At 31.7% G+C, this 12,139-nt stretch overlaps 1 protein-coding gene across 4 annotated transcripts in view; it reads right to left on the minus strand.

Moving 5' to 3' along the window:
• Positions 1 to 12,139, minus strand: part of LOC127718717 (plexin-B2-like) — a 130,466-nt gene that overhangs the window by 8,896 nt on the left and 109,431 nt on the right. For 2 of the 4 annotated variants that reach the window (XM_052224776.1, XM_052224783.1), the window contains exons 3-11: positions 11,843 to 12,067; positions 8,493 to 8,717; positions 7,466 to 7,669; positions 6,722 to 6,783; positions 5,193 to 5,335; positions 3,447 to 3,555; positions 2,370 to 2,515; positions 726 to 914; positions 403 to 472 (exon numbers count right to left, since the gene is read on the minus strand). In XM_052224776.1, coding sequence (XP_052080736.1) covers positions 403 to 472; positions 726 to 914; positions 2,370 to 2,515; positions 3,447 to 3,555; positions 5,193 to 5,335; positions 6,722 to 6,783; positions 7,466 to 7,669; positions 8,493 to 8,717; positions 11,843 to 12,067 — 1,373 coding nt within the window. The remainder of the gene's footprint in view (positions 1 to 402; positions 473 to 725; positions 915 to 2,369; positions 2,516 to 3,446; positions 3,556 to 5,192; positions 5,336 to 6,721; positions 6,784 to 7,465; positions 7,670 to 8,492; positions 8,718 to 11,842; positions 12,068 to 12,139) is intronic. The other 2 variants (XM_052224795.1, XM_052224788.1) reach the window with 2 other exon arrangements.

The raw sequence follows: 12,139 nt of genomic DNA on the forward strand, positions 1-12,139 counted from the left end.
AAACTTGCAGTGAGGTTAGAGTTTTTTTGCTCCGTGTTGAAGGCCTCACTGTGACTTTGAAATGATGAACAGCAATAAAAGCGCTATTCTTTCGCTTCTTGTGTGTTTTTTGCTGTGCAAGTACTGATTTTGTGCCATCGATGGATACATCATATCCTTTGTTTTTCTATTAGAAAATATTTATGAAAATGGTTGTCACAAACGGACGAATGATTTCTAAAGTAATGTCCCTTGAATTAGATATACCTTCTCAACTAGTATTTGTAGAGTTAGATAACTTTCAATTTTACTTTAGTGGGTAGCCTTTTAAACAGCCAGTACCTTTAAGTTACCTTATTCTTTATTATATATTTTATTTTCAAATCAAATTGGTAAAGTTATGATCTACGGAGTTTTACTTACCATTCGTTCAACAGTTATCTCGCCTACATTATTGAACCCTTCGCCACGAATTGTAAATGTTACGCCTCCACTAAAGAACAAAATTAAGGCATCGCAATAAGAAAAGCTTATGAAAGCTTGAATAGAAAATGCTTCTGATGTAAAACCAATATATAACGTTTATTTGTATATCATTTTTTAAGCATATAACTATATAAAGGGACATGTGAAATATAACAAATATAAACGAATAAGTTTTCATTTGGCTCTAAGTATTGCTTTAATACTTTAAATTGAATTTATAACATATTTTTACAAATCAAGAAATGTATATTTACTCTTACCTCTCGAAAGCTCTCGCTGTTTCATTTGAAATTTGGAATTTTGGATCAGGTAAATATTGAAATGTTTCGTTAAGTGTTAAAAATGTCAAATCATCAATCACAATCTGTAATTGGGTCATATTTCGGGGTTCTCCTGATTGGCCTGTTTTGCACTTGATGAACGTTGTATTGACGGTATGCTGTAAAGCACTGTAATATACATATTTTAATTTGAATATTTATGATAACTATGTTGACATGCTTTTTGCCGGGCAAAATACTCTTTCGACAAAAAGAGAGGCGAAAGATAACATAGGGATATTCAAACTCGTGGAAAACAAACAGACAATGCTATGGCAAAAAAACTAAAAACATCGGAAATGTAAACAGCAGTACAAAAAAAAAAAACACAACATAAAACTGGTCCATTAACTTATTTGAGGCTATATCACGTCTAATAAATCTGACCACTGCAAAACAAATTATTTGAAAATATGTTTTGGTTTTTGCTGCTACTAGTACAGAGAAGATGTCTTCCTTCGCATTTCATTTTACTGAAATCGTCCTGATATGAAGTTTACTAACAGATAAAATGTGAGCAACAAAGTAACCAATCAATCCATCTTGCAATTTCATCGGTAAAATACTTCAAGGAGAAGTAAATATTGGTGACTTCGACAGTTTAAGGTTATTAAACTGTGTGGGTTCAGTGTTATTTGGAACAATCAATGTTATATAGTCTCGATTTGTTTAGCAAGGACTATATTCAAACAGCTATAGTTTCAGAGGTATTAAAATGTCAACCTGACTAAACGACAAGTTGTATAAACTCCTGAAAGGAGCTGAAATTGTAGAATAGTAAAATTAGGTCGATATGCTATGATCCTGAAAAGTCTCCATGAATGGCACAGCTGTGTTCGAATTTCTGTCACGGGAGTTCGTCTGACAATAAAGGAATGTTTAGAAAATTATTCAAATACTAGTATATAATAACCCTTTCATTGCAGACAACTTGTTTTTACATTACAAATACTTGTAGCTTTATCAAAATAAAGCATGGACCATAAAAAGTAGAGTACTAGTAAAGCGGGAGGTGAACACCCGACGAACGAGTTATGTGACATAGCGACTGCAAAGTAAAACAAACACGGAGTCTTCCAGTTTCAATCAGTATTCTCTAATCTATTTTTGGTTTGTTGATTCTCGTAATACAAATTTTTGTGCACAAAAACTTAATTGCCCCTTTGGAAAGTACATTGTTACAGTAAAATGTTAAAAGTTATAGAAATCCTATGCATTGATTTCACGGGTCAATTTTGGCTTGACAATACATCTCATTGCAGCCTATTTCCGGTCGAGTTAACTTTGCGAATACTTTATCAATATTTTCATTACCAAACAGTAAATTATAAAAATAATCATGTCAGGATTTTACTACACGTGGTTTTTTTTTTGGCTTAAAAATCTCAACGCCTTCATAATTACTTTTCTTAATAACAAACACATGATACTTATTTATTACATTTTATTCGAAATAGTGCAAAGTCAACCTGTCGTTAAAAAAGTCAGCCATGTGGACGGGTCGATAAATACACGGTCAGTACTATTTATAGTTTATATTCCTTAACAAAATGGCTATATTGTTGAATGCAAAAACTACTATACCTGCATTGTATACAAGTCTCAATGTCACAAAATGAAATATTGTATCGATTTTGTCCTTCGAATCCTATATTGATTCCTATTATTGTTACAGTTGTGTCTCCCGCGACGATTCCTTTCTTTGGTGAAAATTCTTGGATCATAAGCTCCTAAAATAAAATTCATCACACGATTTCGCTGCATAGGTAATGCCTTTTACGAGAAAAGTTATATTAATTTATTGAACATACTGGTATTGCATATGTTTCTATCAGATTCATGTGAGTGATTGTTCATAAAATATTAATCTTGCATAAAGGTATCCTGAAATGAATCCTCATGGTAGGCAACTAAGAAAAGGATAAGCATTTTCCTTTTGGTGAACTAAGGAAGATATTTTAAGATGTATATCTACCTATTGTGCTTTCTTTTTTTATATGTTACTATACAATTAAGAAGATGTGGTATGATTGCCAATGAGACAACCATCCACCAGCGTTCAAATGAAGTGGATGTAAGCAATAAAAGACAATCGTACGGCCTTAAAAAACCCATGCAGTATAGTCAACTATAAAAGGCCACGACAGGAAAATTGTGAATCAATTCAAACGAGAAAAAACCAAAGGCCTAATTTATAACAAAACGGTTTGAAAATTGCAGTAGTTAACCAAACTTATCACCAAAGTCTTTATGAAGTGATCTAATTAAAACGCGTTTCATTATTTCAGTATCACCAGCCCAGTAGTCAGCACTTCGGTGTTGACATAAATATCAATCATATGGTCATTTTTATAAGTTAACTGTTTGCAAAAGTGTTAATCATTCGAAATACTAAGGATTTTCTTATCCCAGGTATAGATTACCTTAGCCGTATTAGGCACAACTTTTTGGAATTTTGGTCCTCAATGCTCTTCAACTTTATACTTGTTTGGCTTTCTAACTATTTTGATCTGAGCGTCACAGATGAGTCTTATGTAGACGAAACGCGCGTCTGGCGTATCAAATTATAAGCCTGGTACCTTTGATAACTATATTCAGTTATCAGACAAACGGATATGGTCTTAAAAAATTAATCATTTTAAACATTGGTGTATTCCATACCTTAAAGCTGTAGTAAGTGATCAGTGGATCGCTAAAGTTGTTTCCATTTACTGAAATGAATATTCCTTTTGTCTGGTTTATGGTGCCTCTTCCAATAACACAATTCAAACTGGCGAATGAATAAAATAGAAAAACCATAGTGAACAATACAGTTTTATTTTGAACTAAAAAAATGCGATACTTTAATTTCATAAATAATTATAAACAGTATGGTCTACGGAATTGGGTAATATTGAACTGCTGTGTAGTTATATATTGTGGACCAAATGAATCCCAAAATATTTTTCGTATCTTCGGATACTGACACGGTGAACATGTTTTGGATGTGTAGCATGTTATGGCGTTATACTAGTTATAAAATTATATGGTTGCATTTCAACCTTTATTACTTATTATGGGTTCCGAGCACAAATGATGAAAAATTAAAATTTATAGAAATATGTAAATAGTATCTTTAAATTGTACTTCGTTTGACAAAAATGTTTGAGATTTCTTTCTTAGAGCAAAACAAAACTGTTTAAAGACTACGCTTAGCCATTTGTTAAAACAGGTAAGTCACCCCCAACTGCTGCAAAGTATATAACATTTGCACGATAGTTTTACCTTTTACTCTTGATTCACCTACTAGGTAAACAAGTCAAATGTTGAAATCACCAGTACTTTTTGTTATACTGAAAAAAACTTTACAAGCACACTTTAATCAATTGAATTACTTAACTTATGCAACACATGCGCTGTAAATTTTAATGCAGCCTGTAGTCTGCTATCAAAATTCCTGACACAGTACCTAATAAAAACTTGATTGCCGTAAAAGGTAAAACATTTCATGCATATTTATTTTGTAAGAACATAAAACTTGTACTCTACAGAACTTACAATTGTCAAATTCTTAATAGAAGCAAGTGTTTCAAAGGCCATTATATGAACCATTAAAATAAAAAGCCAAACAAAAAGTTTTGCCATCCATATATGTCCATGCCTACCCTAGCAACATTAAGTTTAACACATGTTCGTATAAAATATTTTCAAGAGTAAAAGTATTTTTGAATACCTTCATACCAATTTTTTATCATCGGAACGGACCAAATTTGTTTGCTCAACAAAACATTTCAATCCTTTAACAATGAGAGTCATTCCATTAATATATGTTCACAACGATATAATGTTATTAACATGTTTGATCTGCAATGGACTTATTACAATAGATCATGTCAATAAAGGAACTATTAAAAATGTTTGAGATAACTTCTTGTAGCAACACATTTTTGTTAGCTGTTACTAATATCTCAACATTTATGGCAAGACCTCAAAATGAGGCAATGTATGTTTGCAGTTTGTTTTAAGCTTAACACTAAATGCAAGCCGTTTGAAGTCCTAAAGCAAACAAGTTATGTTAACCAAAATTCAAAATTATAAAAACCTGTTGTTTGAATTAAAATGATGAATAAGTTCAGTCAAAAGCTGTTAAATATTGTAATTTTTTTTACCGAATATTAAATCTGTAAACAATTATTTCTACATTTCAGAAACGTTAAATTTACAGAATGAATATCCGTAACTTCCAAATACCAGGTGTTTCATGCATTGTAGACTGCCCTATAACATTTGCTGCATGTTTCTATATTGTTTATGGGAAATAATATAGTGTATGACTGCTCCTTTCCTTCCTTTTTCATGTTTCGTTTTGTAAATGCTTGTTGACATTTATTTAATAGCATAACTTTACAAGGTATATAATTTCTTTACCTAGTTTCAGGTGTTACAACTGTGACGTTGTGACATCTTACTCCACTGACATCGACAGAAATACTATCAGTAACATTTCCTATATATTTTCCAGTTATTGTCAACAATGTTCCACCATTTACAGGTCCCCTCGATGGATACACCTATATAAAAAAAATCCTGATGTCAGATAGGAAACACAGACACTTTGAAAAATTACAGTTTTCATCCAAGTGATATGAAAGGATTGTATTATTAAAGCATCAAGTATTATAAGGAAATGGAGTTTACAAGTAACAATCAACATCCAAAAAGTAAGTATTTGTTAACAATTACAATACAAAATATCATGTCAAATACATAAAATAAATCAACAATAATCCATATTTTTTTGCTTACAGTCAAGAATTATTTGTCATATTTCTTGTCATATACATATAATGAATGATCAAGTATCTTGGTTTTTTCTGCTTGCATTGTAGAACTATTTTTCTTCTTTATGCAGTTATGGTATTTGCGTATAATTTGTAGATAAATGGACCATTTTCAATTCATTTCAATCTTTGAAAAAGCATGAGTCGAATGCTTATTAAATTTCTATGGCAATATAACACACTTAAACTATTTATCTACATTTAAAAAAAAAACTATTATATTCACAATAAATGAACGATTAGGCTTAAATTTACATTAAATAATCTAATTTCTAAATAAAATATAGAAATACCTTTATTCTTCCCTTTTTCACCCAAAAAGTATAGAATCATTAAGAGTAGTGTTACTGATTTATTACTTATTATTAATGTTACAATATTTGTACTCCTGATTAAAAAAAAATAATGACATTTCCATTTAATTAAATATGTTCCGTCAAATGCCGTGTTTGTCTCATAAAAATTCAGACCAGGATAAAAAATGCTAAGGATTTTCTATCCCACGAATATATTACCTTAGCTGTTTTGGCAAAACCTTTTGGAATTTTGGATCCTCAATGCTCTTTGACTTCGTATTATATTTGGTCTTTTTAACTGTTTTGATTCGAGACTTATATGTTTTTTTGCAGAAGACACGCACGTCTGGCGTACAACATTTTAATTCTGGTATCTATGATTAGTTTATGTATATACCAGAAATTTTTCTAAATGACCAACGTTGTTTATGCAATATAAAATATATGTAAAACTTGTCATAGCTCAATTTCAAGTTAACAATTTGAAGTCATTTGGAGCACAATAAAACGTATGACAAACATGCAGTCAATGATGTATCGCCCACATAGGCATTTAAACTGGATTGGAGATACGTTTTAGGAAGTGATATGCATTCCCAATGTTTGTTATGCCTTCTTCAACCACCTTGTTATCCTCATCTAACCGCTGCTTCAATTCAGCAGCCTAGAGGCTTTTGAATTTTAATGATTTGTCGTTAGAGCACTAGATTAATATGTTTTTCTTAATACCGCTATATTAGCAATATATCAGTTTATCAGATTTAGATTAATTACCAATTGAAAATCAAATTAATATTTGACTTGTGTAAAAGAGAAATACCTGATAAATCTTTGGCAAACACGTCATAACTGAAGTCTTGGAGTCAAGGAAACATTCAGGATCTGAAACATATATACTCAAATGTTGTGTGCTTTCTATGCGTTTGGTGGTATCCCTTGTCGCGATAATTTATGGGAATTGTTACAAGAATAAAATGAAAACAAAACAAAAATTCAAAACCGAAACTGAATCTCATAAACAGCACAATCTTAACTATTCTCATATTCATAATCTATAATCATAAAAACATAACTTTTGTCATTAGCACGTACAGTATTTATCGATTGTTGGAAGTCTATCCGCTTTATATATTCATAATAATCATTTCATAGGTGCAACAGGTGACTGTTTGGTATATTATTGAAGAGTGCCACATCTCCGTAATCATATATAATAAAAACTCCCTTTTGAGCTTTCGGCGTCATCATTGACCAAACGAATAGCGAATGAAAGTGTACCATTGCAGGATAGACAAACAAATGAATTTATGGTTTATAATATGTTATACATGTTATGATTGTTTTCCTGTTAGTAACAATATATGTCCAGAGGGAACTGTTTTTCCTTCTGTGATTCCGTTTCCAGCATTAACTGTATTTTCGTTGGTTGTTTAATAGTTTATCATTTTTGCTTTTGTTGCACCTTATTACTAAATATCACATATTTTACAAAACAGTACTATTGATAAGACTGACCATTGTACTATTACAAATACGTATACTAGTACATATCATTATAACTTACTTTTGTTACAATAGGGTCCTGTTCGATCTCCTTTACAACCTTCGATACAAACTTCAGTATCTTCATCGCAGTTGTTATTCAAACAATTTGTATTGCTGCATCCTCCGAAAACGCAGGAACCATTTCCAGGGAAGCAATGTTGTTCCCTACAATTTACTGCACAAGAGATGTTACAGTTACTCCCCCAAAAGCTCTTTGGACAACCTTCAAGAAGAATGCAGTTCAAATGATTCGTTTAAGTTTAAAAATATAAATAAGAATTTTTTAAATTTTCTTAATATCATATTTAAAAGTTTTTCCTTTTACATAGATGCTTCGTCTTTTGTCATTATTGAAAGCAGTGCTTCATTTTGGAAAATGGTAAAGACATAAATTATTGCACACTTCTTGATATTTTCTCAATTTATAATATAATGCTTGAACTTTTATAATAGAATATGAATGATGTTGAATTGCATATCTTTGTTTACCGGCTTTTAGTACAGGGGGCATTTTTAACAAAAAAATGCATACATTTATAATTAAACAAAAGAAACGACTAAACATTGGTCTATCAAAATACAACTTTCAATTCGGGGATGTACTAATGATTTTAAAAGATATAATTGTATCATCAGTTCTTTTCTACAATAATTGTAATTTTCTTCAACAGATTGCGTTAATCGGGCCAGAATTCTATCTAACTGATAGTCTGCCTGGTCAGTGTCTTAGAACTGTACTGTTTTAATAATAATACGCATTTCAACCACACTATCAGAACAGACAAACATAAAATGGTAAACTCGTGGTTTTCAACAATAAACACATGTCTGTTTGATATATCAGAATTTTAACAATACCGTAACTTAATAAATAGTGAATAATTTTTTCTGGACTTTTCATGTTTTGCAATAACACTGTTTTTTTTTGTAACAGTTAAATAGACGTCAACTCCGTATCATTTTTAAGACAACATTTTTAGTAAAAGCAATCGTATAATTATATTGATGATATACAGAGTAAGATCTAACAAAAATACAAAACAAACCGTAAATAGCAACGTAACACAACTCAATAATAGGTCCGGGGACGAAATTTCCTTCGTCAGATCCTTTATTATCGAAATAAATGACGTATTGTCCAAGGTTATTGCAAGGAATTGTCTGAGTGGTGGTTGGAAAACCATAACCGTCTTCATAACACAGATGACCGTCGGGTGGGATATTAGGTGTGTTGGTCACATATAACCGAAATCCATCCATTCGCTTAGCAGCTGCAATAAAAGATATTCAATCTTTTTTATGAATGTATAGAAAATTATTTAAAATGTTCGATATTCATTAGATCGTAGAAGAGAAATCAATGATGCCCTTAGGAATCATATCTCATATCAGTGATATGAAGTACTTTAATTTCAAACGAAAAGTTAATCATATGACTGATACAAAATTATTGTCTTTTAATCTATGTACGATCTAAATGGACGTAAGAATGATAAATAGTACGCTCAATTTTTGCTAGTAATATAATCTTGATTAATTTTACCCAGATGTGAAAAGATTTTTCCTGAGTACATGTAGAGAACTTTATAAGTCACTACGCAATCTTGATGTTTATTCTTATTTTTTTATGGGTACACTTTGTTTTTTTGTGTTATATAATATATATCATGTAAATTAAAAACTTATGGTGTATCAAACCTTTACAGATGTACAAGGTTAACATGAAAATATGAAAATTCTTCCATTTATAGATAAAAGCAAGAAAAATATGACCAATAAGTTCTCATACACCTCAATTTCCGAAGCAGGTAGTATAGTGTGCTGATGTCAACCGTCCGACAGTAGATTCGACCAATCGACCGACTGTCCGTCCGCCCGTCAGTCCGTCCGTTCGTCACTTTGTCAAACTTTTTTTATTCGCAACTGCTCTTCCTATTCAATTTCTTAATGTAAATGATATCTAAAGTTTTCATTTGAAAGGCATGGACATTGGAAGATCTGCACATTACAAATCACATTTGAATCCATCTGAATCCCCAAACAGCAAATCATTGACGTTGCGGTTAATGGCTTTGTTAATTTTGGGTACCCAATTTATATCCGCAACTCTACCATCACACCTGATAAGAGTTTATTGAACTATTTCTTGTATTTGCAATATAACCATTTCATTATGTAAATCTTATTTTGTGTATTGATTTGAAAAGAATTATCAGGTTTCTCGTAGCAAATCATGATCTTAGCATTACTGTATGATAAGAGTTTATTCTTAGTATCAATAACAACTCTCAATCCTTATTGAAATTTATGATCCGAAAATTGTGCCAAATATCGCATAGGCCATTTATGTTTGGCCAGAAAGAAACCGTAGGGTTTCGAGCATTTTTAATTTGAGCAACGTAAAATTTATATGAAATTGACGTTTTATGTTATTTCATGTCATCACTTCAGTGCTAACTACTGGGCTGGTCATTCCCTCGAGGACGAAACGTCAATAAGCAGTGGTTGAAAAATAAAGGCAACAGTAGTATACCGCTGTTCGAAATTCATCAATCGATTGAGAAAAAAACAAATCCGGGTTACAAACTAAAACTGAGGGAAACACATCAAATATAAGAGGAAAACTACGACACAACAGAAACACAACATTAAAATGTAACAAACACAGAAACGAACTATAATATAACAATGGCAATTTCCTGACTTGGTACAGGACATTTTAAGAAAAAAATGGTGGGTTGAACCTGGTTTTGTGGCTAGCCAAACCTCGCACTTTTATGGCAATGTTAAATATAACACTAAAATGACACCATTACATGACATGAATACAGTACAACATTACGGACAGAGAATTACACAAATAAACAATACAATATAGTACATTTGGACAACGAAACAACAGAAACACTGAAGTGAACAAACAACAACCGACAATGCAACACACACAGAAATAAACTATACGATAACAATTGCTATTTTCCTGACTTGGTACAGGACATTTTTAAGAAAAAAACACATCTGGCTCATAATTTGGTACGCCAGATTTAAATTTTTGTTGTGCTGTAACACCACTGTCCCAGGTTAGGGGGAGTGTTTATGTGCCTTTCCCAATACACGAGCCTGTAATTCTGTTTTGATTCATGCTTATCATATATGTTTGTCGTAAAATTTATTGTATAAATTAGGCCATTAGTTTTCTCGTTTAAATTATTTCACATTTTTCATGTCGAGGCCTTTTATAACTGACTATGCGTATTGGTTTTTATTATTATCAAAGACCGTACGGTGACTTATATTTGCTTTAATATTGTCTTATGCATTTGAACTCTGGTGGATAATTGTCTCATTTATCGACCATACGACAACTCCTTGTCTTTATATTGAAGAGCATTAACAATCAACATTTCAGAAACGTTGTGCCGGATATGGCTCAATCACTCAGTCCACAAACGAATAGGGAACAATATTTGGAACAGCCAATATTTGACGTTAACGATCAGCTGACATATTAATATATACGTATTGTACTCAAAGTTTTTACAGAACGTCATGTTAGAATAATATTTTTTATTTTATTTTATTGATAAAGAATGGTAAACTATATGTCCTAAGTCAGGAGCCTGTTGTTCAGTGGTTGTCGTTTGTTGGTGTGGTTCATAGGGGGTTCTCGGTTCTTGCTTTTTATATAGATTAGACCGTTGGCTTTCGTGTTTGAATTGTTTTACACTAGTCATTTTGTGGCCCTTTATAGCTTGCTGTTCGGTGTAAGCCAAGATTCCATGTTGTAGGCCGTACTTTGACCTATAATTGTTAACTTTTTTATACATTGTGGAGAGTTGTCTCATTGGCACCCATACCACATCTTCTTATTTATATAGAGTGACATGGGGTGATATTATAGGAAAGCGAGCGATTCACAAGATTGCCTTCTTCACATTCCATTTTTTTAATTAATTTTTCGAATATGGCTATCAATCTCTGAATCCTACAATGTATTTAATACCAAATTGCTTGCTTCGATGTAAACTAATTCAGGAACCTCGTTAGTAAAGGTTATAAGTTATTTGTCATATTTAAATATGTTTCCGGATTTTATAGAATTTGGTGATGACGGCAGATCTTTTAATGTTTCTGTTTAATTTTGCACAGCTTTTATAGAGTTTAGACAGTTTTCATCTGGATTCTGACTAGATTGTCTATTGTTGAAGACTGTACATTGCTTTATAGATTTTGTTTGGAAATTTTGTCATTGGATAACTGTCGCATTGACGTAAACCCAATATCTCATTTGATTTTCGATAAAAAACAAATTGAAAATTACAAGCATATTAAGGAGTTATAGAAATCAAAGATAAAAAATTTCGTATTATACATGTAGTTGAGGGAGAATACTTACAGTTTTCTCTGTAATATATTGTTACTTCTGTTATGTATGCTGTACCAAAAGAAAATTCGAACATCCACCAAGCTTCGTTAATACCACTTTGTGCTTCTTTTGTATGTGAACACTTATCCAGACTGTATTCATTTGATATTGGAGGATTTACAGCATTTTCCGGTTTACCTTTAATTGCGTCATTGTTAGAACTTTGGGTTGCTGTGCCATTTGGTGCAAGATTCACTGTACGTTAAGAAGCAAATGCAAAAGAAATGAGACACATACTTGGTGAAACTCGTTCATGCAATACATAAA

The sequence above is a fragment of the Mytilus californianus genome, unplaced genomic scaffold (genome assembly GCF_021869535.1).
Source record: "Mytilus californianus isolate M0D057914Y unplaced genomic scaffold, xbMytCali1.0.p SCAF_1, whole genome shotgun sequence".
NCBI lineage: Eukaryota > Metazoa > Mollusca > Bivalvia > Mytilida > Mytilidae > Mytilus > Mytilus californianus.